This window comes from Arachis ipaensis, chromosome B3, assembly GCF_059453495.1.
Source record: "Arachis ipaensis isolate K30076 ecotype BB chromosome B3, ASM5945349v1, whole genome shotgun sequence".
Classification (NCBI taxonomy): domain Eukaryota; kingdom Viridiplantae; phylum Streptophyta; class Magnoliopsida; order Fabales; family Fabaceae; genus Arachis; species Arachis ipaensis.
In genome coordinates, this window is record NC_142438.1 from 72,740,140 (window position 1) to 72,767,006 (window position 26,867).

Below are 26,867 nucleotides of genomic sequence, written 5' to 3' on the forward strand. Positions count from 1 at the left end.
TAACTAGGTAACTAAAATAATTGGTTATTGATGGTGTTTGGAAGTGTTGGATGAGGGGTAGGAGGAGGGAAGAAGAAAGAAGAAGGGAAGAAATGGAAAGAGGAGAAGGGAAGAAATGGAAAGAGGAGAAGAAAAGAAATGGATGGAAGAAAGGGCATCCACGCGCACGCAAGCATGGCACGGGCGCGCGGGTGGTGGAAATAGAAAGGGAGGCGCGGACGCGTACTCTGCGCTCACGCGTAGATGGGGTTGTGGGAATGGGCGCGGACGCGTACCTTGCGCATCTGCGTGAATGGCTAGCAAGGCCGGCCGCCTACTGTTGGCCCGGAGTTGGCACAACTCTCTGGTAAAAGTACCAGAAGTGCAAGTGGCCTAATCGACGCGCGCGGCATGTGCGCTTGCGCGTGTGTTGCGAATTCAGCATGATGGGTGCGTACGCGCCAGGTGCGCGGACGCGCGGATGGTGTTGGGCCGGGGGCTCAACATTCGCACAGTGAAGGCCTAACTCTCGGGTTTGGTAGCTGGGAGTGAAACTTCTGCATCTACGCGCGCGCGCCATGTACGCGGACGCGTAAATGGTCGAAAATGCTTGAAGTGCGCGTACGCGCCATGTATGCGTGCGCGTGGATGGTGCTCTGTTTTTCAAAAAGCTTTTTGCTATGTTTTTGCACCAATACAAGCATTCCAAACCTCCAAACAGCTACCAAAATACCATAAAACCTTATTTAACATACTAAACTACCAATTAAACTCAACTATCTAAACAAAACATGAAATTAAACTAATTCTATCAATATGTACAAAAGAGAAAATGAAAGGATTTTACCATGGTGGGTTGTCTCCCACCTAGCACTTTTGTTTATTGTCCTTAAGTTGGACTTATGGGGAGCTCCTCATCAAGGTGGCTTGTGCTTGTATTCATCTTGGAACTCCCACCAATGCTTGGTTCTCCATTGTGCCCCAAGATTCTTCATGGATTGAGCCAAGTCTTGATGGAGTTCTTCACAAGCTTGGGGCTCCCAAAGTTGATCCTCTTCTTGTAATCCGGGATCCCACACTTTGTTTTCACACCCGTCTTGAAGTTGATCATCATTATTAATCCATCCGGGTGGTGAACAAGATGAATTCTCTATGAAATGCCCAACAATCCTCCTAGACCCATCTATTTGAGCACTATTCCCACCTTTGTATTCAACTCTTGAAGTATCAACCAAAATGAGCTTTGATTTGCAACGCCAACCACGAAACATCTTTCGCTTACGCTTCATCCCACAAAGCATCCTAAGTTGACCATCCGTTTCAAGCAAGCCATACTCAAGTGGGACAATAAAGCTAATAGAAATGAATTTTACCCACTCAAGTGAAGGGGTAGATGACAACCTAGGCAAAGATGCTTCCAACGATCTTGACAGAGCGTATTCCACTCCCATCCTTCTATTTCTAAGGACTTCCACCTCTTCACAAGATCTCTCTAATTCAATCCTTTGTTCATTAATACTATCTAAGCCTTTTCCCTTAATCAAACTATAATTGGGAGGGTGAAAGAAGTTTACCTCCGCAACATTTTCAAACGCACCGGGAGAAGTTTCTTCAAGTTCAAAAGATTCTCCACCACTAGGACTTGATGCTTGCTCTTCATTGCCATGGGAACTCAATTCTTGCTCTATCCCATCCAAGTCTTCATATAGAATATGGCTTGGTAGGTGTGCACTTTCCTCCCTAGCATCAATTTCAATCATCTTGGAGGGATTTTCTTCAACTCTATGTTCCCATGGAAGCTCCGCATCTCCTAAGTCTTCTACCACTTCTTCCTTGTCTTCAACAATTAAAGCTTCCTCCAATTGTTCCAATACAAAGCAACTTCCGTCATTTCCCACCGGAGTTTCCAATCTCTCCTTCATGCTATGTTCTTCATTTGATTCTCCACATGTAGCCATGGGAGTTCCTTGAGTGTTCAAGCATTAGGAGGCTAATTGATTTGTTACCGCATCCAAGGTGGCCATGAAATTTTGCACATCCCTTTTCATCTCTTCTTGCCCTTGAACAAGAACACCAAAGGTTTCATCCATTAGAGATTGGGGTGGGTGGAATGGTTCATTAAATTGGGGGGAGGGTTCATAGTAGGAAGGTGGTTCTTCTTGGTAGAGTTGTGGTGGTTCTATGTTTTCCACTCTTTATACTTGTTGCACAGCACACTCCATGGTTGCTTGAAATTGATCCAATGCTTCCTTGAGACGATCCCTTGACTCTTGTTCCGCTTGGATATCATGATAGGGATCATATGGGTCTTGGATCGATGGACATGAATATTCTTCCATGTGAGGTTGTGGTGGAAGGTAGAATTCCTCTTGTGGTTGAAAATTTTCATATATTGGAGGTGGTTCATCTTGGTAATAATGTGGAGGAGGTGGCTCACGAAAATATTGATGTTGGAATTGTGGTGGCTCTATATGTGGTTCATATGGCTCATATGGTTGTTGGTAGGATGGATATAGATTAGGGTCATATGAAGGTGGTTGGTAAGAAGGGGCTTGTGAGTATGGTTGAGAGTTATGTTGAGGACATGCTTCATAGGCATATGGTGGTGGTTCTTGAAAGTCACAAGGTGATTCACCATAGCCATTGGATTGATATGCATCATAGAATGGCTCTTCTTCATAGTGCATTGGTGGGGGTTGTTGCCATGAGGATTGATCATAAGCATATGGCTCCTCCCACATTTGGTCATCCCATTCTTGACACACATCTTCATTATAGTCCTCATTTCCTACAACATGTTGATAACCAAACTCATAGCCAAGGTGAGAATTCATGATAGCAAGAAAAAAATGAAAACAAAATCAAATAAGAAGCAAGAAAATTAAATCCTAAAACTATCAAGAGCTACCAAAAGCAAACATATTCACACTATTCACATATATACAATAACCAATAACATAACACCATTGCAAATTCCCGGCAACGGCGCCATTTTGATGAACGGATTTTTGACGGTTTAGAAATTCACTAATAAAATCTCGTTGTAAAGTATAGTTTCTAAACCAAGCACTAATTCTTTCATACAAAAAGTTGTTTGTCACTAAAACAAATCCCTAAAATTAATAACCGAAGTATTCAAACCTCGGGTCGTTCTCCCTAGGAATTACAATAAAGTGTCTTGTTATTGGTTATGAGTTATTTTGGGGTTTCGGATAAGAAGCATGAAAAGTAAATGGCAATGAAAATAAACTAACAACTATAAAAGGCTCTTGGTTTGTTATGAAAATTAGAAGTCCTATCCTAGTTATCCTTCTCAATTGTGATAAGAATTGTTCATTGCTACCACTTAGTTAACCCTTACTAATTAAAGGAAAGTCAAGTGGATGAATTGACTTGAGCCACAAGTCCTAGCCAACTCCCAAGGAAAGACTAGCTTTAGTGCACTCCAAATCAATTAGCAATCTCTCCAATTATCAATCAACAAAGGGATTAGATAACTCAAGTGTCACTAATTACTCTACCTAGGCCAAGAGGAACAAAATCTACACTATATCTAGAAGAGGCATTTCAACAAACACATAGAGTGCAATGGAAGTAAACATTATTAATTGCAACAATTAAAGGAATATACAACTACAAAGGCAAGAGATCAACAATAGAAAAGCAAAGAAAAACAATTATTATGAATTACCTCTTATTGAATTGAAAGAATGTAGAAGGAACAATACTAGATCTACAACAAAATATAAGAACAACATAAAGGAAATTATAACAAAAGAATAGAAGAAGATGAATGTAGCAACAGAGAATTGAGAGATAGAAGTGGAAGAAAGCAAAGATTAAAACCTAGATCTAAGAACTAAACCTAATCCTAATCCTAATTCTAGAGAAAAGAGAGAGCTTCTCTCTCTAGAAACTAACTCTAAACTAATCCTAATGAGTGTGTATGATTGCAATCCCCATTGCTCTTCAATCTTTGGCTTTAAATAGCATCTTTGGTGCCAAAGTTGGTCGGGATTGGGCCCCACAACCCTTGAGAATTCGTTGGTCACGTTTTCATTAAAAATTCATAAACCAGCACCGACGCGTACGCACACAGCACGCGTACGCGTCCATAGGGTGATTCGCAGGTGCGCGCAAGCGCCAGGTGCGCGCGCGCGTCCATGGGCGAGTTCAACTTCTTTGACTTTTCATGATTTCTCCACTTTGCATGCTTTCCTCTTCACTCCTTTGATCCATTCCTAGCCTTTTCAATCTGAGATCACTAACAAACATATCAAGACATCTAGTGGAATCAAAGGGAGATTAAAACCATCAAATTAAGGGTCTAAAAGCATGTTTTCACATCTAAGCACAAATAAGGAGACAATCACAAAACAATGCTATTTCATTGAATAAATGTGGGTAAAAGGTGATAAAATCTCTTAAAATCAATACAGGATAAACCGTCAAAACGGGGTTTATCAAGTAGACCATGGAGAAAGAAGGATTCTAGCGACGGTAGCCGAGGATTTCGGACTTGTGGTGACGAACGATCCGAGATTGGTGTGCTGGAATGGTTACCAGGTATGACTAGAAGTCTTGACGGTTCCCTGTGTGGGGCGATGGGTGCGGCTCAGCACTAGTGGCAACGGAAATACCAACTAACGTCCTTGCGATTTTTAACTATGATTTTGCTGTTTTAAGATTTAGAGTGATTTTCAAATATGGTTTGGAGCTTTGGCTTAACTGATTTGGTTTTGAAACTAGGATTTGGACTTTTGATCAAATGATACGATTTAAAAAGGAAGGTGGGTTGTGTGATTTTAATAACTTGTGATCTTGGTCTGCAAATTTATCTTATCAAAAAGGGATTCAAATTGAAATGTTTGATTTAAGAATAAAAATTTTTGAGCCTTTTGAAAAAGCTTTCATAATGAACTGGTTTAGATTGAACTTGTTTTCATAGCTTTGTGAAATTTACAAAAGTAGTCTTTGGTTTTGAAACTACGTCGAAAATTCTAGGTTTGGAAGATATTGTTTAAAAAGAAAAGTGAGTTCTCCGATTATGCTCATTTGTGAATTTGGTTTCCAAATTATCTTATCGAAAGGAATTCAAACTGAAAAGTTTTTATTTAAGAAAATTGTTATTTCAACTGTTAGACTTACTAATAAACGATTTTGACTCCTTTAAAAGAGCTTTAACAATGAACTCATTTAGAATAAACTTGTTTTAAAGGTTTTGAAAAGTATTACAAATTCAGTATTTTGGTTTAAAAGAAAGGACTTTCGGATTTCTAGTGACGATAATCAGAGTGACGCATCGGAAGTTGTACGCCAAGTTGTCGAAGTGTGAGTTCTGGAAGGAAGAAGTGAAGCTCTTAGGTCATGTGGTGAGCAAGGGAGAAATAGCCGTAGATCCTTATAAGGTAGAAACGGTGATGGGATGGGAAAGATCGACAACGGTGACGAAAGTCAGAGACTTCTTGGGTTTAGCTGGATAGTACCGGAGACTCATTGAAGGATTTTCCCGGATTGCATTACCGATGGCTAGGTTGACAAGAAAGGAAGCGCTTTTGTTTGGATGTCAGAGTGTGCAGAGAGTTTTCAGGCTTTGAAGCAGAAGTTAACCGCAGCACATGTTTTAATCTTGTTGGAACCGCATGAACCGTTCGAAGTATACTATGACGCTTCTCTGAAGGGTTTAAATTACGTGTTGATACAACATCGAAGTGTGGGAGCTAACGAACCGCGTCAGCTGGGACTGCATGAGGTGAACTATTCAACTCATGATCTGGAATTAGCGGCGATTGTGTTTGCACCGGAGATTTGGAGGCGCCACCTGTGCGCAGTGAGGTTTAGCGTCTTTTCTGATCATAAGAGTCTCAAGTATGTCCTTGATCAGAAAGAGCTTACAATGCGTTGGAGGAGACGGATGGAGTTACTATATGATTATGATTTTGAACTGAGTTATCACCCTGGAAAGGCAGAGGTGGTCGCAGGTGCATTGGGTCTGAACGAAGTCTTTAACAATTGCTTGGGTGAGAATCAAAGAAGAAGAGTTAGTGGATAAGTTGTGGATCTTAAGCTAGACATTGCTGAGGTGGCCGGAAGAGCTTGTTTGAGCCAGTTGCAGACTTCAAGCACGTTTAAAACGGAGATTCAAAGGGCTCAGCAAGATGAGCAGAAGCTTCAAAAAATTGTTGCAACCAGTTGGTGATAAGAGGCATGAAGAATTCACTAAGGAGGGTAAAAGATTGTGGAGAGATAAGGGGAGAGTTTGCAAACAGGATGTCGGAAGTTTGAGACAAGACTTGTTGTCGGGGGCTTACTACAGTAGATTTTCTAGTCATCCTGGAAGCACGAAGATGTATTGTAACTTAAAGAAGATGTTCTGCTGGCCTGGGATGAAAGGTGATGTAGCTACAGTGGCCTCCAAGTGTTTGACGTGTCAGAAGGCGAAGATAGAACATCAGAAGCCGTCAGGAATGATACAACCTCTTGAGATTCCTCAGTGGAAGTGGGCTATGATGCGGTTTGGGTGATCGTGGTTTGCCTAACCAAATTCGCTCATTTTCTGCCTATCCAAGTCAACTATTCTATGGAGGAGTTGGCAAGAGAGAACGTCAACACGGTAGGATGATGACGAACGAGGTGCCTTGGCAACTTGTTGGATTAGCAACGTTGAAAGCAGGATGCTTCGTGGGGAATATATGTATATATATATCCCATCGCGTGATTCGGATTTTTGAGGGCGAAAATCTTTTTAAGGAGGGGAGGATATAAGAACCCGCGTTTTCATGTAAAACCGTTCTAATAAAATAATTTTAGTACCCGAAATAGATTCAAAATTTAGAAGTTTTAATTTGAAAATAAAAATGTGAAATTTGATTTCACTGAATTTTTCTGAGTTGGAAAATGTACCTTTTCGAAAAGATTTTTGTAAAAATGCGTACTGGTGCTTAAGCTGGCAGTGCTGGCTCTAGACTGTCCAGTACCACGTATTTTGGAAAATAATATTTAGAAAATTGATTTTTTGTTTTGAGAAGATAAAAATAATTTTGAATAAAAAACCGGACACTAATCTTAAAGGTTTTGGCCTAAAGTAGGTCAAACGGACCAAAAACGCTAACGGGTTGGACCGAATCCAAACCAGGCCCAATGTCCAACATATATAAGCTCATTTAATGAGCTTTGAGCTCATTTTTACAGCCCTAAGAGAGAGAGAGAGGGGCGCAGCTGCCATGAGAGGAGAGGGAAAAGAGAAATCACTATTCACCCTCACCTTCTTTTGCTTGTAACTTGAGCTACGGACCTCCGATTGACGAGCCGTTTGCAGCCACGCGAAGCCCTCGACGAGATCTTCCTTTCTCTCTAAAGAAATCTGGTAAGGGCTCTCATCTCACTCTCCAGTTTCGTGTCCTAAGTTTCTGTGCATTTTTGGTTGGGGGTTTTGAGCAAGTTTTGTAGTTTTGCTTATTTAGGTGATCTCTAGTGGCGGGTAAATATTGAATTTTACCCCAAATCACGTTGGGTAAGGTAAGGTTTCACTAAACCCTTGTGTTTAGTTGTTTTGTGTATCTTAGATTTTGATTTTGACGATATATGTGTTGTTAGTGAGCTTTGGTGTTTGTTGGTGTTGGTTGAGGCTTTGGATCAAGCTTGGTGGTTTCATTTTGGTGATTGGTGCGTTTGGAAATCGGCCAAGGTATGGTTTCGATTTCCTTTATGTAATATGTAATGTTCATGGACAGTTAGGCTAGTTGACCCTAAGATAGGATTGAATGTTGTTGGTGTATAAATGATTATATATGAATTGATGCTAATTGTTGGTTGTATTAGATTAGTGTGGTTGAAGATGATTGTTGGAGATTATTGGTACTGATGAGTATTCATGGTGGTTAATTATATTGGTTAATATTGAGGATTATGAGAATTTTAGGTAATGAGTTAATGTAAAATGTTGTGGTGGTTTGAAATAAAGGATATTGATGATTATGATGTGTAAGGATGTATGTTGATAATTGATGATGAATATTGATGTTGGTGTTAATTATGATACTGGTGAGTGAGTATGTTGACTGCGGTAATATGAATGTGTGTATGATTGATAATGTTGAGGTTAAGTGATGAGGATTTGAAGTGGTTGTTGATGCTTGTTTGTTGGTTAAAGATTATTTATGATAATGTTAGATGTTGATGATTAAGGAATTTGATGGTATTGAGTAGTGTAATTGGGATATTGTGGATGGTTGAGTTGGAAAAGGAAGGGTATGGACTTTAGGTTGTTTGGTATTGTTGGGTTGTGATTGGTTTGGTTTTTAATTGAGAGAGTTGGTGAATTTCGAGTCTTTAAGGCTTTTGGTAAAAGTTGATTTTTGGTGAACTTTGTCTGATCATAACTTTTGCCTCGATTTTCAAAATTGGTTGAAAATTGCTTGAAATTAAAGGTCATTAAAAACCCTTTAATTCAATATAAAGTTTGTAAAATATGGAATTTTGTAGAGGAAGATATGATCATTCAAAGTTGGTTTTGAAAATCTGAAATTCTGCAAAGTTGCAGAATTTCAGGATTTTTGATATGTGCGCACGCACAGCCTTGTGCTCCCACACAACCCTGCAAAAATGTTATTCTGTGCGTACGCACAGACCTGTGTGTACACACAGGCAGGGGAAAGGGCTCTGGTAGCAGCGCTAACATAGGTTGTGCGCAATGAAGAATTATGACTTGTGCGAACGCACAGCCCTGTGCGCACGCACAAGTCGGGAAGGGATGTCTGTTAGGGGCGCTCGCACAGCTTGTGCGAGTGAACAGACTTTATAAAATTTTAGTACCTGTGCGTACGCACACTACTGTGCGGACGCACACTTTCAAAATCTTCCTGGGTGTGCGCACGCACACCCCTGTGCGCACGCACACATCCTGTTTCATAATTTTAAACTTTGTTTTCAACTATTTCACCTTCCCGACAAGGTTGTGAGCTTCTATAACACCATTTTAAGACTCTTGAACTCATTTTAGAGCATTGAAATATGGGAAAGGTCCTAGGAGTTGAAGTTGGATATTCCTTTGAAAAGTTAGCAAACGGAGGTTTAGGTTTCTGGTGTATTACGGATGAGTTAGTTGAGAGGGAAGGAATAGTGGTGCATATGGTGAATGTTGACAATGAATTGGGAAATTGATGAGCTAATGAGCTCGGAATGGAAGTGATGAATTGATGATGGTTATGATGAGTTGAAGACTCAAAGAGGAATGATGATCTTGTTGAATAATGAGAGTGTGCCAGGCACTATATCCTTGGGTTAAGTATGATAGTGTGCAGGGTATTATGTCCCTAGGATTGAATTATGATTGATAATCTTTTCTGCTGCAAGAGTGTGCCAGGCACTATACCCTTGGGGTTACGCATGCAAGTGTGCCCGGCACTATATCCGTGGGTGAATAGAGTGTACCCGGCACTATATCCGTGGGCATGGCAGAAAAGCTACATTTGAAAGGATGTGTCGGGTTGGCATTTATGGACCAACAAGTGATATCATGAGCCAATAGGATAGACATTCATCATATGCATCTCTTATGTGCTTGCTTGCTTTGATTACTTGAGTTTTCCTAATTGTATAACATGCCTATTTGCTTCTTGACTTACTTGCTGTATATGAAAATTATCTGTGTTTTACTTGTCTGCATAAATTGTGATTGTCTGGTGCTGAGGTGGTTAGGTAGGAGGTGGCGATGGGATCGCACGGAGGTAAGGTTGACGAAAGTTGTGGGATACAGCGGTGTGATTAGTGTTAGTTAGACTCCCCCTAAGTTTAGATAACCCTGGTTTATGGTTTAAGTTCTTTTATTTATTTTGTTCTAAGCTTGAATATCAGTATGTGATGTGAAGTTCTAGGATTTCCTTCGGCGTCCCGGAGCCTTACATCTTACATCATTGGGCACTGTTACCATACTGAGAACCTCGGGTTCTCATTCCATACTTTGTTGTTGTTTTTCAGATGCAGGTCGTAATCTACTTCGGTGAGATTGCGGATATAGTGACAGAGCGAAGTATGGTTCCTCCTTGGTTTAATTTATTTTACTTGTTATAGTTACTCTCACATCTTTTTGTATTTTATCTTTATGGCCTAAGGCTATGTTGAGAGATAGGTTGTATAAGCTGTTTTAATTCTAAAACTCTGTATTTTTATATTTGTAACTAGTCGGCTTAAACTCCACAAGCTACGACTAGTTCCCTATGTTTATATTACTATATCTATACATTTGTTCTATTCTCTTGCACCTATATCTTGTATCTTGTGCGTTAGTTTCCTGTGAACGATTCGCGCTTCTGAAATTCTGTTTTGAGCTTACTTCTTCATCAGGCTTCTAGATTATATTATTTCCTTCTATATATAAATATGTATAAGTCTTAGGGTTGTCGTAACCTCTGATTAATCCTTGCCTTACGGCTAGAGGTAAGGTTTAGGGTAATTGGGGTGTTACAACCAGCGCGTGACTTCATTAAAAAGTCACGTGGCTTGCGAATTGAAGGCTTTGGAGGCCCAAATCTGATGGCCTAGAGCTCATATGGAAGGGGCAAACTTGAGGAAACCATACCATACCATTAGGAGTAGTATTAGATAGTTTAGGAAGCTTTTAGTTTTAGTTTTTCTCGAGTTTTTCTCTCAACTTTCTTAGAGTTTTATTAGGGTTTATATTACAAGTGCAACTTCCATTTTGATCTTAGATTCTAGCTTGCTTCCATTGTAAGTATTTTTTTATTTTATCTTTAATTTCTACACTTGTGCTACACTTTCTTATAGTTAAAGACACTTTGTTAATATATACATATCATTTGTAATTTTGATTTCTAGTTGATGACTTTGATGATTGTTGGTTATTATATGTTTGTTTGAGTTACCATTATTAATTTTTGTTCATTAACTGACCATAGTTTCAAGTATTTTTTCAATTTTGCCATGTTTTATGATTATGTCCACCAAGTATTTGTGGAATTATCAATTTCGATTAGGAGGTAAATTTCCACTACTTGTCTTGGGAAAAATGAGTATATGGGATACTAGAGTCATAATGTCCGACATTTAGTGATAATTCTTGGATTGTTAATTGTTCTTGTTTCCACTAACGCTAGCTTTTTACTAAGGTAATTAGTAAGTTAGATAGGATTTATGGATTAAAAATAACTATGCTCACTTGACTTACTCTTCGAAGTTAAGGGTTGACTAGATGAGATTAACCCATTATAATTATCATAGTTGTGGTTATGACAAGGAAGGGATTCCCTAACTCACCCCAAGCCAAGGCTCCACCTATGCTTTGAACCACACGTCAATCATTTTAAAGCTTTACTTGTCCATATTACATAGATAGTTCTTTAATTTGTTTATTAGTTCATTAGTTACAATTTTGGTTGTTCTTTTATTCCTTTAATTGTTTGCTTCATTATTGAAAACCCCCAATTTCACAACCAAATTTGTACACTTGTGGTCACTAGTTTCTTGGGAAGACGATCCGAGATTCTACTCCCAATTAATTTGGTTTGAACTGTGACATCTCTATTCTAAACTTTGGTCGTGGGTCACCTTGTCTGTTGGGACTATACTTATAACGCCAATTCCAATTTTTGAGAAAATTCCTAACCGACGATCCGGTCTGCACCAGTACGCCATCATTTAATTTTCACAACCACACAACTCAAAACCACAAGGATAAGTATTAATAAGAAAAGGAAAAAAAAACTAACAAAAATTGAAAAACAAGCATATTTCACTATTTACACTTTGTTAGGATAATAAGAAGAAGAAAGCAAGATCCTAAGTATTACCAAACACTAAAAAACAATCACAAAGCAAGTTATTCACACTATTTATATATGTACAATATCTAATAATAAGTACATATACATTGCATTATTTAACAATGACGCCAAAAATTGAATGAGTGTTAGATATCGGTTTAAAAAATTTTAGAATTAGAAAATTAAATTTTGTTGTAGATAATTCTAAACCAAAATTTAACACTATCAAAATTTGATCAAAAGATTATTACAATTAAAAACAATCCCTATCCTCTATTGCCACACCTGGACTCCACCGTTTGACATGGATCACGAATTGTTTAAACAGCCATGGTGATCCTCCTTCCACCCTTAGTAAATCAGCTTCTCTTTCGAAAATAAACAAATATATATTATCACCATGGGCTTTAATTTTGAATCCGTTCGGATAATTTCATATCACAAAAAAGACTGCTTCAATTGTGTCAATTCCAAATTTTCTATCCGTTATAATCCTCCCTATGAGACTTTTTGGATCCATCTTTTATCCATTCCTTCACATCTCCATCCTCCAAGAACACCACTTTCTTCTCTTCTCCCTTTAACCGATCTGTTTTTTCTCTATGATTTAGTGAAAGAGCCATTAGTGGTAGGTCAGAATCTATTTATTTTGCACTACTCACTCCCTCAATCACACGTAATTTACTACTGACAAGAAAATCCTCGTAGCGCACATCTATCACAAACCTTAACAGGGTACATATTTTCTTTTATATAACATTTATTTATTTTTATCAAAAATCTAAAAAGTTTTATTGATGAAATAACTAGCATCCTAATTTAGTAGAATAGACGTGACAAATTTTATCATTGCGTACGAAATGACGACCCCAATCATATTTAACACCCTTCGGAACTTTTATTTTTCGTTCTATCATGTACTAGTTACATTAGTTAGTATAAAATATTTTATTTGACCATTTAGCCAAGTGGAAATATTTGCAACTGCCCAAAAAATTAAACAAGCTAGTAACACTTAAACCAAAGGATAACTCTTTTCAATCTATGCCATGTTTGTTGGGGTTAAAAATAGAGTGAAAATTTGCAACAAAGGAAAAATGGTTCAAATAATTTTATTCTTAGTCTTTGTACACAACTTATTCTCAATATACACAAATTCAAATCCAAATCCAATCATGTAAATTACATCACAAATTAAATAGGAAGACTTATTAGACAGACAAAAAAAAAATTGGATGGAAAAACAATATGGAGAAAGCACGCCAACCAACACACAATAAGCTATCAAGTTTATCTCCTCAATGAAGCAGCACCATGAATAGCAGCAATGTAGAAAAGCTGTGTAGCTGAAAGGATAATTAGAAAAGCCTCCATTGTTTTCTGCAAAATTGGACATACCAAAGCTCTTATGCTTCAAGAACGTGGCAGTAAATACTTCCATTTTGTTTTATTAAATCATTGCCTAATTTTAAATGTTTAAATGAATTTAAAATAATTTAAAGGTATTAAAGTAATGAGAAAATAAAATATATTTATAAAATTAGTTTAAATAATTTTATTTTATCTATTGTTTAACGATATTATTTTTATCTGTCACGTGTTATACTAAACAAATGTATAAATGAAAAGAAAAATAAAAAGATTATATTATCTAAATTTTTTAAATAGATAATTCATCTTTAGAAAATGAAAGACATGTTTAATTTTCATTTTCATTTTCAATATTTTTTATTTTAAAAAAATTATAAAGAAATAAAATTTAATGAAATTATATTTTCTATTTTTATATTTTTTTCAAAATTGGAAACATAAAACATTAAAATTAAAAATAAAAAGAATACACCAAACGTATATCCTATAATTTCAAAATTTTTCTTTTTTACCAGGCGGGCATTTCTGATGTTTAGCTCAATCTCTTTGCAAGCAAAGCTGCATACACCATATACCATAAAACTCAGCAACTATATATCATGCAACAACATAAACAAATTTATCTATTATTCAATTCTATTCTTATGAGGAAGTTAAGAGATTACCCCATGGCAAGAAGTGTGAGGGTCCATGCAATGGTGGCAACGGAAGCCGCAGATGGCAAGCTCTCTGAAGTCCATGATCGGATGTGATTGATTCCTGAGATGACTGATCCAACGCCAACAACTCCAGCTATCAAAGCAAATGTCACAAAGAACCCAGTGGCTGCATTTCCCATTGGGAACTGTATTGGTGAAAAATGTGCTGGAAGTTCAAGTCCTGCACCTGCCATTCATCATGATTTCACACACATAATCATGTTAAATTATGCTCCAATTAGAAACATCACAGCCACACAAGGAATTACAGTGATATTCTTACTTAAAATTGGGGCACGTTTTAAAGGAGATGAAGTCACTTTTTTTTCTAAACAATTTTTTATGAACTCTTTATTTTATCTACTAATTTAAAAATAGTTTTTGGACTCATTTTCAGTTCATATAGAATATCTTTTAAGAAATTTCGTATATTAAAGTTTTATTTTGTACAATAAATTAACATGCACTTCTCTATTATAGTTTGTCAATATGGTAGTAATACATATGTCATTTGAACATACTTATATGTTACATAATGTTCATTGATTTACTTGACAAAAGTGAAATTATTTTCCAATAAATCTATCAATAGACAAATATGCTATAATATAATTTTGAGTTGAAATAAGAACCTAAAAGTAAATAGTTAGTAATTAAAATAGTCTTTGAAAATTTATGTGTTTTAATTTGGTTTTCAAAATTTCAGACACATCAAATTGATTATAAAAGATACAACAGTAAATCAAATAGATTTTTTCGTCAGTTAGATCACGATATGTCACGAAACAATTTATACCCAATGCCATAAATTGTTCAGTGATCAATTTAAACCTTTGATCTCTTGAAATATGCATGCGCAATATTTTAGAGATTATCTTGACTATTTAAAAATAGAAATCACTTTACCTATGACAAAACCATGATCTATAGCTCTGTTCATGGCCCATCCACCAATACCCAAAACTATGACGTACATGCAGAAGTTCAGCCCCAAAAGCAGCGTGGCTACCGGCTTCATTGTTTGCTCGTTTGCCATCTCTCTATTCTTATATATGTAGTTTCGGATAAGGCAAAAGCTGCAAAATTAAAGGGCTAAGTAGAATTTCAGAAGCCTAAAAAGTTGTAGCTACATGTGTTTTGTACCAGGTGATGGAAGCTTATATATGGACTAGCGAATGAAAGGTTTGATTCTTTTCTTGCTAAGGCTGTTTGTGAATAAAACGAAAGGCCCTTGTAGGGTTGTAAAGATGATGCTTCATGCCTCAAGGCAAGATGGAGTAAATATCAAGGTTTTAAAAACCGGATCGGACCGGCTAGTTTAACCAAGTTAATTGAGAACTGTCACTTGGTCGGTCTGGTTGATTTCCAAAATTGTCCTACAAAAAATTAATAAAAAATCGATCAAATTGATAGTTAATCGGTGAACCGGCCGAACTGACTGGATTTTTACAAGTTTCGGTTTTTGATATTCACAAAAAAACGGGGTCGTTTTGACGCTTCGGAAAACAAAAACAAAAAAAAAAAAAACAAAACACATTTCCCATAGCTGACCTAACCCACCCGAAGAGCCACTCACACGTAGCCTCCCTCAACCCTAATTTCCTCTTCCAGTCATCCTCCAAGGAACTTCACCGTCGTGGATCGAAGGTCCTCTGGTCATCGTGGTCTGGTCCTCTGGTCGTTGTCGAAAGCACGGTTTAAAGGTTTCATTGTCATCAAGCAGTTGTTCTGCACTTCTGCTGTCATTGTCGTCGTCGGGCATCAGTTCTGCAGCCGTGAACTCTAGTTTTCTGTGCTCTCTGCCGCGGTGAGTTCTTGGATTTTTGTTTTTCAATTAATTTTTTTTATTCGGTAAATTAACTATATGAATTGGGTTCTTCAGTTCTTAGAGCAACTCCTATAGTAATAAAGGGAGGCTCTATTTTGATACATGGGAAGAAAAAGGCCATTGGAGTAAAAAAATGAGAGAGTCCCTTCACTAGGACCGAAGTCAAGAATCCCTTTATAGAGGGACTTTCACTAGCCAATGATTTTTTGCCATGTGGCAAATTACTAAACAAATTTTTAAAAATATATATATATTACAATATTACATTACATATATGTTTATATTAAATAATTTTGTAATTTTAGATATGGCAATTTGTTAAATAATTATATTAAATAATTAAATTATAATTAATTTATTAATAATTATAGTAATTAATTATATTAAATCATTATATTTTTATTTAATTAATAATTTATATTAATTAAACATATTAATTATTTATATTAGTTATTTAAATTATAATTAATATAAATAATTATAAAAAATTAATATTAAACATTATTTATATTTTTATATTAAATTATAATTAATTAAATTTATTTACATGAAAAATAAATTTAATTTTTACACATTATAAAATAATTTTTGTTAGATTATTTATTTTTATTTAGGTTTAATTACTCTGCAAGTCCCTATAGTTTCACCGAATTTTCAATTAGGTCCCTATACTTTTTTTCTTTTCAATTGAATCTCTATACGTTAAATTTTTTCAATTAAGTCCCTACCGTGACAAAAACGTTTAAGATAACAGAATATTCTTAGTAAAAAATGAATATTCTCTTTTCTGAGATAAGAAACCTCGTTCAGCACACTTCTATATTTTGAAAATTCCAAAAAGACCCTTTTCATTTCACCCCCACCCACGCATCCCTAGCCCTAACCTCTTCACCGAGCTCTCTTCGGATCTGCCGCACGGTCCTGTCTCGCCGCGCCTCCACCTCTCGACATCCCTCTCGTGCCTCGTCCCTTGTATTCTGCTCGTTCTCTCGTGCCTAGTGTGCTCCACTGCTCGTATTCTGCTCGCCGCACCTCTGTCCCTCACTGCGTCGCTCCTACGTGCCTCCGTGCTTCCATGCCTCCCTTGCCGCGCCGCGTCTCCGTCCCTCGCGGCTGGTTTCTCTACCTGAAGTGCTGCTCGTCGTCCACGGTTCTGCCTTTACAATAGGTGATAATTTAATTTAGATTATTTCCAATTTTTTTCTCATGATGGATTCTTTGATGTTGTTTATGTGAATTTTATTGTTGATTAGTTTATTTTGACGTTGTTTAAATGTTGAATTTTGTTTCTGAATTGGTTTCTGAATATGAATATGAATTATTTTTGTTCTTTCTTTCAATTTTCATTCAGCTACTTATGATGTTAGTGTTCAGAACACTTTAAGATATGCATGTGTTCCAGTTTATGGTATCTCAAGATTGAATCTTCTGAGCTATGCCAGTTCATTCCAAATTTATGTGGCTCACTTGGCTGCAATATCAGAGAAGTTATATAGCCAAGCTCATGTTTGTCTACATAGGTAAGTGTATAACTTTCAATGTACATAGTATGTATTTTCCCTCAATGCATTCTTTCTTGTTGGTGCATTCCTGGAATAGTTGTGGTTGCTGAAATTGCTATGCTTTTTGCATTTATCTTTGCCCCACTGATCATGTATACTATGATGCATCTATCATATGGGATTTGCCCTTTAGCTTCATGTCCAACTGCTCAAAATGTCATAGCTTAAGGGTGTTCTTTTTACTAAGTTTGTAAATCACACTATTGTCCCAAACAGCTGCTGTGTATGTAAAAGTAGCAATAACACCAGTCATCCATTCACTTTCAAAGGTGTGCATATAATCATTTAGTTAGTTGAGTTCTTTCCCCTTAAGTTGAGTTCTCTGCACTATTTATAAAAGTGTTTTATTCAAAATTTTGGAAACAAATTGGTTCAACTTTAAAACCATAATTTGTCATTGTCACTTCTCATTCTAACCATAATTGCATTAACTATTTAAAGTAAGGAAGTGCATTAATTTCATTGCTGACATTTTCCTTGAGGACTTCCAGGTTTACATTGTTTCTATGGGCTATCTGTATAAACCATATATTATTCTAATTAACTAATTAATTAGCATATCATAATTATTGACTGAAATGAAGTTTGACCATATATATGTGCCAGATCCTTCTTTGAGTACTATCCTCGAAGAGCAGGGTCAACTATTTTCACTACTTTTTTAGTCCAGACATTGGTTCGATACCAGGTGTATATGGTGGTAACCGAAGAACTCCCGAAGAGATAAATGGACCTCACAAAGATGAATGGTTCAGAGGGTGGGAGGCTGCGATATAAGAACTGATTTTTAGATTATCTGTATTAACTGAAACTATGTTTTCTATGATTTTTGTTATTAGATTTCAATTTTCAATAACACAAATTACATAACCTTGTGATTTTTTATGGTATACCATGATATGATAAAGACACAAACTACATTCTATGAATCCACACAAATGTAAAATATTACATGATCATAATAAATACTTGAATGATGAAAACTAAATTTTATATATACTTATTATTCCTATTTCTGTTTCATTTTATCCATTCCTTTTTTCTTTTTGTATGTTCTTAAGATAAGGTATTTGAAAAGTCAAAAAAAAAGAGAATGTATTTTTGGTAAAATTTGTATATAAATAAGCAAAAGAATGATAGTGACAAAATAAAAGGGATTATAGGAATATCTTTCATGTTGTAGAATTATTGAATATGGATTATACGAATATCTTTCATTGAATATTTATAGTTTTATTAGATTTTCAATTAGGTCCCTATACTTTTATTCTTTTCAATTGGGTCCCTAAGGGTATACAAGTAATTTCACAATTCACTAACGTTTTTGTTTTTTTTTACGTTTAACGTTAACAGGGACTAAATTGAAAAAAAATAAAGTATAGGACCCAATTGAAAAGAAAAAAAGTATAGGGATCTAATTGAAAATTTGGTGAAACTATAGGGACCTGCAGAGTAATTAAACCTTTTATTTATAAAATTTAAAATACTAACTACATTACAAAATTAGATGTTGCAATACTAGCGATTAAATAGTTGTTGTACTATTATTATATATGAAATTATTAATTTTTTTAATCTGAATATTTTTAATAGTGAATTATTTTTGAATTTATAAATTTTAATAATATTATTGTAAACCAAATAATAACTACATTAATTTTAGTTATTTTAATTAATTAAATAAGTGGGACCACAATAGGGACTAAAGTTAGTTCCTCCTAATGGAGAAGAGAGAGATGTTTTGAGTTTCTATTTACTATTTATAATGCAAAAGCTAATGCGGAATTACTTTTTATGACAGGTGAGCCATAAATAGGGACTAGGATGAGTTCCCTACTGGAGATGGTCTTAGGTTTTTAATTTTTTCAATTAATTTTTTATTCAGTTAGAAATTTAGTCCGAATTTGAGTCAAATGCAGAGTTCTTCTTCTGAGTTCTTCTTCTTGTTTTTAATTTTTTTCATTTTGTTAATTATATGGATTAACTATTCTGCAATTTTGAATTTTACTGAATATAAATTTGATATAAGTTCAATTTCGGGACTCTGGCTTTTGAATTTTGCTATATTGAATTTCGCTATATAAGTTCAATTCTGCTATATGAATTCTGCTATATTGACCTAACGAGCCTAAGAGAGGAAAATTGGTATTTTCCATCTAATAGCTTTTTAGAGAATTTTGGTGAATTAACTGTATGAATTGCTAAATTTAATTATATTGAATGTTGTATGAATTGTATGAATTGATATAATCGTCTGGATTCTAAATTGCTGTCATTCTGAATTTTGCTATAGTTGTTTTAATGGCTGGGTTTTTATTTTGTTGTTATTATGAATTTTGCTATAGTTGTTGTCATTTTGAGTTTATATATTGTATGTAATTTAGATGGAACAACCACAAATTGATCAACAATCACAAAATAATGTCGTCCAAGAATCTCAAACAAATCCCTCTTGAAAAAAATCTGACCCGGTTTTAAAATATTTTACTATGAAGTATGACAAAAATCAATTTAAAATATCCAATTTGCTTCTTTGATTTTGGAGTATTTTGTTAGACATTTATCTTAGGTATGTTTAATTTATTTGTTTTTAGGAGCTAAACTGTAAGTGACATAATTTTTCGGATACTAAATTAGTGATTTACCCTTATTTTTTTTATTATCTAGCATTTGATCCTCGAAATATTAGTTTGCTAGCAAAATGACCTTCATTTTGTGGGAAAAAGTCAAGCAGAACCAATCTTCTAGAGACTAAGGTGTATTCTCAATCTTTGAAGGATATTTTTATCAACAAACTAATTTTTGTAATGGTTTACTGATTTGATGTGTGTATTTGAACATATATGCAATCAAAATAATTTATTTGAAGACAATCTTTTATTCACACAAGTACTTATATGCAGTTTTTGCAGTATTTGATTACTAAGCATTTAATTGATAGTTGTTTTCCATTTATAATAAGCTCAGAAGCCTATAAAAACATTAGTGTTGTTTGTTCATGAAATGTTTACACTATATTTAATTAAATCGGTTCAATTACGGTTTGATCCTAATTGAACCATTAAATCAGTTATTCAAACGGTTTGATAACTGATCCGATTCTTCTAACCTTAGTAAATATGCCGGATTCTTATTCTTACTTGCATAACATATTTAAGGTTTGTTCATTTTATTTGATTAATTAGTACCTTATTGAGATCTGTTGTTGTCTGTTCTCCTAGGCAAGTGATATTCTTTGCATGTAGTGAACTCTTCAATCTCAAGATACCGTGATCCCATGATCCTTCTTCAGCATTTCTAGCTAATTTTGGAATTAGAGTGCTACCAATTATCTTGTTATGTTTATTATAATCCCTTTTGTCAATTCTAAGCGGCCAACTATATTGTCAAAAACACTATGGTACAATTAGCTCTTCTAACAAAACCTTTCTTCTTTCATAAGACTTGAATAAGAAACTTTATGAAAATGAGTATCACTCAAAAATCAAGCCACAGGGGTGGCAACATAGGCTCTACTCATGGGTACTCAATCCGACTTTATCCGATTGGATAGGATTGCTAACTCGATCTACAGGATTGCTAACCCGATCTACAGTGGGTAGGGTAGGATACGGATGTTGAATCTCAACCCTACTCGACCAACCCATACCCAATATATATATATATATTATATACTTATATAAAAATATATTTTAAGTGGATATTAAACTAAAGACCTCTCACTAAATGTAAAGGATCCTTAGCCACTAAAAGAAGATTATTAATTAATAATTTAATACTTTTTTTTTACATAAAAATCAGTTCTATTTTAAATTATCATTAAGTTATATAACAATGTTGTATCTTTTTTGTAATTCGTAGGTAGGATCGGATATCCGCAGATTAAGAACGGATAGGGTTGGAATTGGGATATTCTCAACCCACGGGTATGATAAGATTAAGTTTATATAAAAATTTCAACCCATAGATAGAATTAGGATAGACTCCAAACCCTACCCATTACCACCCCTACACATTAAGAAGATTAAATTTTTATCTAGCACATCAGATTATTTATATTTTATATATTAGTTCATTACTGCATATTTATAAATTAAAATTAAATTATCAATGTTCAACTAACACTAAAATTAGTTATATGTTTCAACAAATAAAAGGGATAGATACAAATCTGACGTTAACAAACAGAAATAAGTATTCCAAACATCTGTTGCCAGTGTTGTTCTTGTTCTAGTGGTTTATACTTTGTATTGGAGACATTTGAATGTTTCACATAAATTAATTAAAAGACAGCGCTTCACAATTATTATCAGAACTCAATTGACGAATGCAGCATGCAAAATATACTTATAAATTATATATATTGGTAAAGCCTTGTGATGAAAATATAGGCTATTTTTTTTTAATTTAGATCCTCTAAATTTTGAGTTTTCATTTTAGAGAGTAAAGTGTGATCTTTTACCTTTAAATTATTATTCTCTCATATTTTTTATTTGTCCCACCTATGAAATAAATTATGAGAAATAACACTTTACTCTTTAAAATGAAATTCAAACTTTAGAGAATTCAAATTCATTTTTTTATATATAAAATTAAAAATAGTAATATACTTTAACATTGTAATTTTTAGTATTTTTTAAAATTATTTAAAATTTACAAATGGAAAGGTCGATTTTTGAAATTTTTTAATTTTATTTCAGTACCTCTCACAATTCGGACGAGGACGATCCAGTGACGAGGACGATCCAGTCCAATTTCTGTATCTCTAACAAATTAGACAATCCGATTTCTACTTCTCTAATTAGATTTCTACTTCTCTAATTAAACAGTTCCACATTTGAAAATAACACCCCAACAATCCACATTTTAAAAAACACCATTACCACTCCAATATCAAAAACAAAAAGTTCGAAAATGCTTAAAAAATTTTATGCTTAAAAACTCTTGGGATTATACAGAGAACTTTAAAACGCCATTGCCACATCGTAACCACCTCTATCCAAATGCTTAATTGACAATAAAACTCAAAATTCTTGTGCAACAATATATTTTTCTTGGTTTCCCAAGCTTAGTCACCACCAACATAGTGACTAATCTTTTAGCTGCAGGTCATCCATTTCGGGACAAAACGCTAGCCTCAGGATGCCTTCAATGGCCAAGATGGGTCAGACTCCGGACCTATTGTTCAAGAGAAAAAGTGATGAACCACCACAGACCATACTCACACGATTAGTGGATATAGCTCATTACCCTCATTAAAACGTCCATATACCTTATTACCCAGAAACTATTTAGGCAATCATTTTCTTTTTAAAAAAAATATCAATGACCTCAATAGGAACTAAAACCAGGATAAATAGATTGCATCAAAATTTAAGTATTCTGTGACAGCAATATAATAAGCAACAACAAAATGTATAGCATGCAATATGTTTCGACCATAAGAAAATAAAACAGAAAGGAACAAAATCTACCATCAAGAAAAATGAAATCCCACTACAAAACATAAACAACTTTCCACCACATTCAGATCTATTCGTCTTCCTGGCTGCGTAGCCTGGCAGTTTTGTTGGTCACAACGACATCAAGCTGGGCAGCCCTCTCAACGATTTCCTTCCTCTTCCTTGTGGAAACGTTGTGAGCAATCTCAGCACAGTATGTCCTGAATTTAAACATTTAAAAAGAAAAAGCATATTCAGCAAGCAATCTAATAATGCAAAGATTTTAAATGCATTTTCATAAGTTCAGTTGAATTAATTCACCTGTTATGCATCATGAGAAGTTCAAGGTCCTTCACATTGTGCACAACAAATTTCTTGAAACCATTTGGGAGATAGTGGCGAGTTTTCTTGTCTGATCCATAACCAATATTTGGCATCAAAGTGCATCCCTTGAACTTCCTCCTGACACGAGAATCAATACCCTTAGGTCTGCGCCAGTTTTCCTGTTGGAAAAAAACAAAAGCAGAAGATTGTCAAAATAGAACAGAAGGAACCAATCCAACAATTTTTTCCGCAAAAAAAGGTTAAGCATCCTAAACAGCTAATCAGATGAATGGAGTTCTAAGCAATGATCATGTATAAATCATATAATTTTGGCAGATAACAGAGTCCATTGTCAAAATTTAATCTTTACATGGCTCATAAAGAAATGCTTTAGAAGTCTCGAGTCATGACATAGAGATAGAGAAACAAGTAACAATCATTCTCAAATCTACAAATCGCAGCCAATAGATGGTTATTTTTGTTTAATAATCACAGACTATTCAGAAGATAACAATTTTGGTAGCGCATTGAAAGTATGAAATCAGACAACGTTCACACTCTGATAGTGCTTTGAGAGTATGAAATCGGACACATTTGAAATGCTGTGGTAGTGCATTGGTCACAAGAAAAACATAATAAAACATGCCGTAAGATCAAATGGTAGTGTACGTTGATAATCAATTTATCATCACTCTATTGCAGAATTGATGGATAAAAATCATCATGTCTCATTAGCTAATATTAGAAAACGTGTACACTATGGGGAAACTTTTCTCTTTTAAAATATATGATGTTAACATTAGAAACATGAAGTTTCTAACAGTTAATTGAAAGATACAAAGTAGGGATGTCAAAGTTCATCATGCCCAGATAAAATAAATGATAAATATCACAAATGAACAGCTCCACTCAACACAATACAAATTATGCTTTATCATTGGGATCAGATAGTCGATCAATCACCATGAATTATATTGAAGAGTAAGACCTGGTTTTAAAACTTATCCTCATATCCCATTTAACCAGAAATAAAAAAAATCAACATAAAATTAAAATAGCAAAAAACAAATCTACGGCGGAAGAGAACACAAAACTAGACAAAATCAAAGCTAATACAAATGCCTAAGGTAAGACTGGAGCAACAAGAAAACAAACATCACATCATCTATAAATTCAATATTACCTTCAATTGGACACCACACTACGAAATACATCTAATTTAAATAAACATTAAAAAATGACAATTTTGAACAAAAAAATAAAGTGTACAAGACAGAATCAGCATCAAACATTGAGCGAAAGATGTTACAGAAATCAGAAAAGGGAATCGGGTGAATGGGTGAATACATACCTTGACGGAGATCTTGCGGTCGCTCTGAGGGCGTTTGAACTTCTTGACGCGCTTCTTCACGATCTTCTTGGAGAGCAACGGCACCGCCATTTTTTTTTTTTCTTTTGCTCCCTCACTCCCCTGCCAAAAATAGGGTTTCCCAGAGATAAGCGTAGCGGCTAGACACTACTTATATAGAAAACGCACTTTAGGGTTTTTGCTGAGAAAATGGGTTAGTTGATAGTTGTTAGACCCGACATGTTTATTTTTTATTAAGGACCCATTTTTATTTTTTGTAAATATGGGTTAGAATTGGATGGGCCACAAACTAAGATTTTAGTGATTGAAACCCTAATTGGTGTAGTCACCAAAAAAAAGAAAAACCCTAATTGGTGTTGTAAGAATTCTAGCCGTTTGTGGGTGGCGCCGTGAATATTTCTGCCTTTAAAGGCTGAGTCCAGAAAACAAAAGATGAAAAAGAAAATTTTGATGGTAAGAAGACCCAAAGAGACAAACGTGATGGTAATTGCACTTGAGCACTTTTTCTTTAAGTTATTAAGCTTTAATCTCTAGATCTCAACTAAAAATACTGAAAACTGTCAAGCTTTAAGATAAATCTTAATTAATAAATAATATAAAAAATATTCTATAAATATAAAAAATTAGATACTAAAGTAATTATTATGTATTTGTATATTTTTATATATGTTATTTTAATATTTTTTAACAAAATAATTAATTACAAAAATAATCAAATATAACACATTAAAATAATCAAACATCTCAACAAAATAATCAATTTTTTTTATGAATACCAAATAAGTATTTCTATATGATCACAGATTTTAGTGTCAAATTAACACAATTGAATTTTAATAATAGTAGTTTTATTCCCTCATATAATAGATTAAATAAAATTATAAATACTATTTGATATGATTAAAATTCTATAAATCACATATAGAACCGTTAATGTTGGTTCGTTTTAACTCATAAAAATTGTGAATTGAATTAGTAAAACTTCTACCTAAATAAAACTTGATAACTTTTCTCTTTGTTTCCGTTGTCCCATTTTTCTGTGCTATTGAATCATTTTGTTCTTGTAAAATAATCAATATATCTTTTTTCTCATCGTACATCATTTCTCTTGATTCTACTATCAACTTTCAAACATTCTTATTATCTGTCATTTTCAATTTTAAAGTATATCTTTTTTCTCATCGTACGCATTTCTCTTGATTCTACTGTCAATTTCCAAGCTTTCTTATTATCTGTCATTTCCAATTTTAAAGTCAATTTTGGGTTGAGAGCTTCATTAGTTTTTGTTAGGAGGTCTTCGTCTCTTCAATCTCCATTAACCTGAAATTTTCTCCCTTCACACTATAAGGAAAAAATTGAATACTATCAGATTTATCGTCGGAATAACGAAAATAATCGGTTAGTAACTAACTATATTACCGACAGATTTATCGTCGAACACAATTCGACGGTATAACTCTCACCAAAATAACCATTTACTGTCAGATTCTATGGCAAATTATTTGCCTGAAAACTATTTGATTACCAGCGGCTCCTAATAGTAGTCGTCGTCGTCGTCATGCCCATAGTCCTACTGAGGCGGCGGACTAGGCGATGATGTCGGTGTCCCTCTAGCAGCGCCGCTCCCACTAGCAGTGATGCTACCACTAGCAGCATCTACTCTTGGTACACCGCTATCTATTGCTTTATCCGCTGAAGCCGTTCCAACTCTTGTCTAAGCTCCAGCCTAAGAGAATCTGTGTCTAAGACGCGTGCAAGGATCTCGTTATATCTTTCCTCAAACTGCTGCAGCTGCTGAGCCTGTTGGTGAAGACTCTGGGTGAGATTCAACACCTGCTCCCTCAAATCGATGACGCTGTCCTTGAAATCGATAGCACGACTAGTGGCAGACGTAGATGAAGCCCTCAATGTGGAGGTGCAAAGGTTGTCGATGAAGAACAATCCCAACCTGTAGATGTGATTCTTGTAAGGCTCAGATGTAGTCTCGCACCAAACCGTATCAGGTCGACGACTGCATTAGTGGCGTTGCTACCATCCTCATCAATAGGCTGGGATTGTTGGGTTGTGGCCTCCAGTCTCTGCGTGTAGGACTCCTGCATAACACATGTTAAAAGTCGAATGATAGTTAATTGAAAATTTTATGTCAAATGATATTTACTCACATAGTGATCGTAGACCGTTGATCAACAAACATCTCCCTGTTCTCCCTTAAAGTGTGAGTACACTTGAAGGTTTCTGCCATCATCGCATCACGATCCAACAACTTAGACTATACATGTTGAAACAATATGTTAAATCAAGTAATAATGATATCAAATGTCAAAGACAAACAAACTTAATAACAAAATGAAACAAGTTACATACCTTTGTCTTCATGAAAGCCGCTAAGCCGCCGGTATACTTCGACGGCTTGGTCAATGCCCTATTAGTTTTTTTTGTGAGACAGCAACACCTGAACCTCTCATCAGTCTCCCAATGGACGTACAGTGCCTTCTTAATGTCCGGATGGAGCCAA

The 26,867-nt window shown here is 35.0% G+C and overlaps 2 protein-coding genes across 2 annotated transcripts; both read right to left on the reverse strand.

Moving 5' to 3' along the window:
* Positions 1-12,857: 12,857 nt before the first annotated feature.
* On the reverse strand, positions 12,858-14,969 carry LOC107634451 (membrane protein PM19L). The gene is made up of 4 exons (XM_016337949.3): positions 14,735-14,969; positions 13,796-14,015; positions 13,643-13,688; positions 12,858-13,139 (listed from the first exon to the last, which is right to left on the reverse strand). Exons 1-4 carry the CDS (start codon positions 14,862-14,864, stop codon positions 13,050-13,052), a joined length of 486 nt encoding a protein of 161 aa, XP_016193435.1. The 5' UTR covers positions 14,865-14,969; the 3' UTR covers positions 12,858-13,049.
* Positions 14,970-22,555: 7,586 nt separating this feature from the next.
* LOC107630523 (large ribosomal subunit protein eL32z) lies at positions 22,556-24,494 on the reverse strand. The gene is made up of 3 exons (XM_016333692.3): positions 24,335-24,494; positions 22,981-23,162; positions 22,556-22,880 (listed from the first exon to the last, which is right to left on the reverse strand). The coding sequence occupies exons 1-3, from the start codon at positions 24,422-24,424 to the stop codon at positions 22,751-22,753; spliced, it is 402 nt and encodes a 133-aa protein (XP_016189178.1). The 5' UTR covers positions 24,425-24,494; the 3' UTR covers positions 22,556-22,750.
* Positions 24,495-26,867: the final 2,373 nt, after the last annotated feature.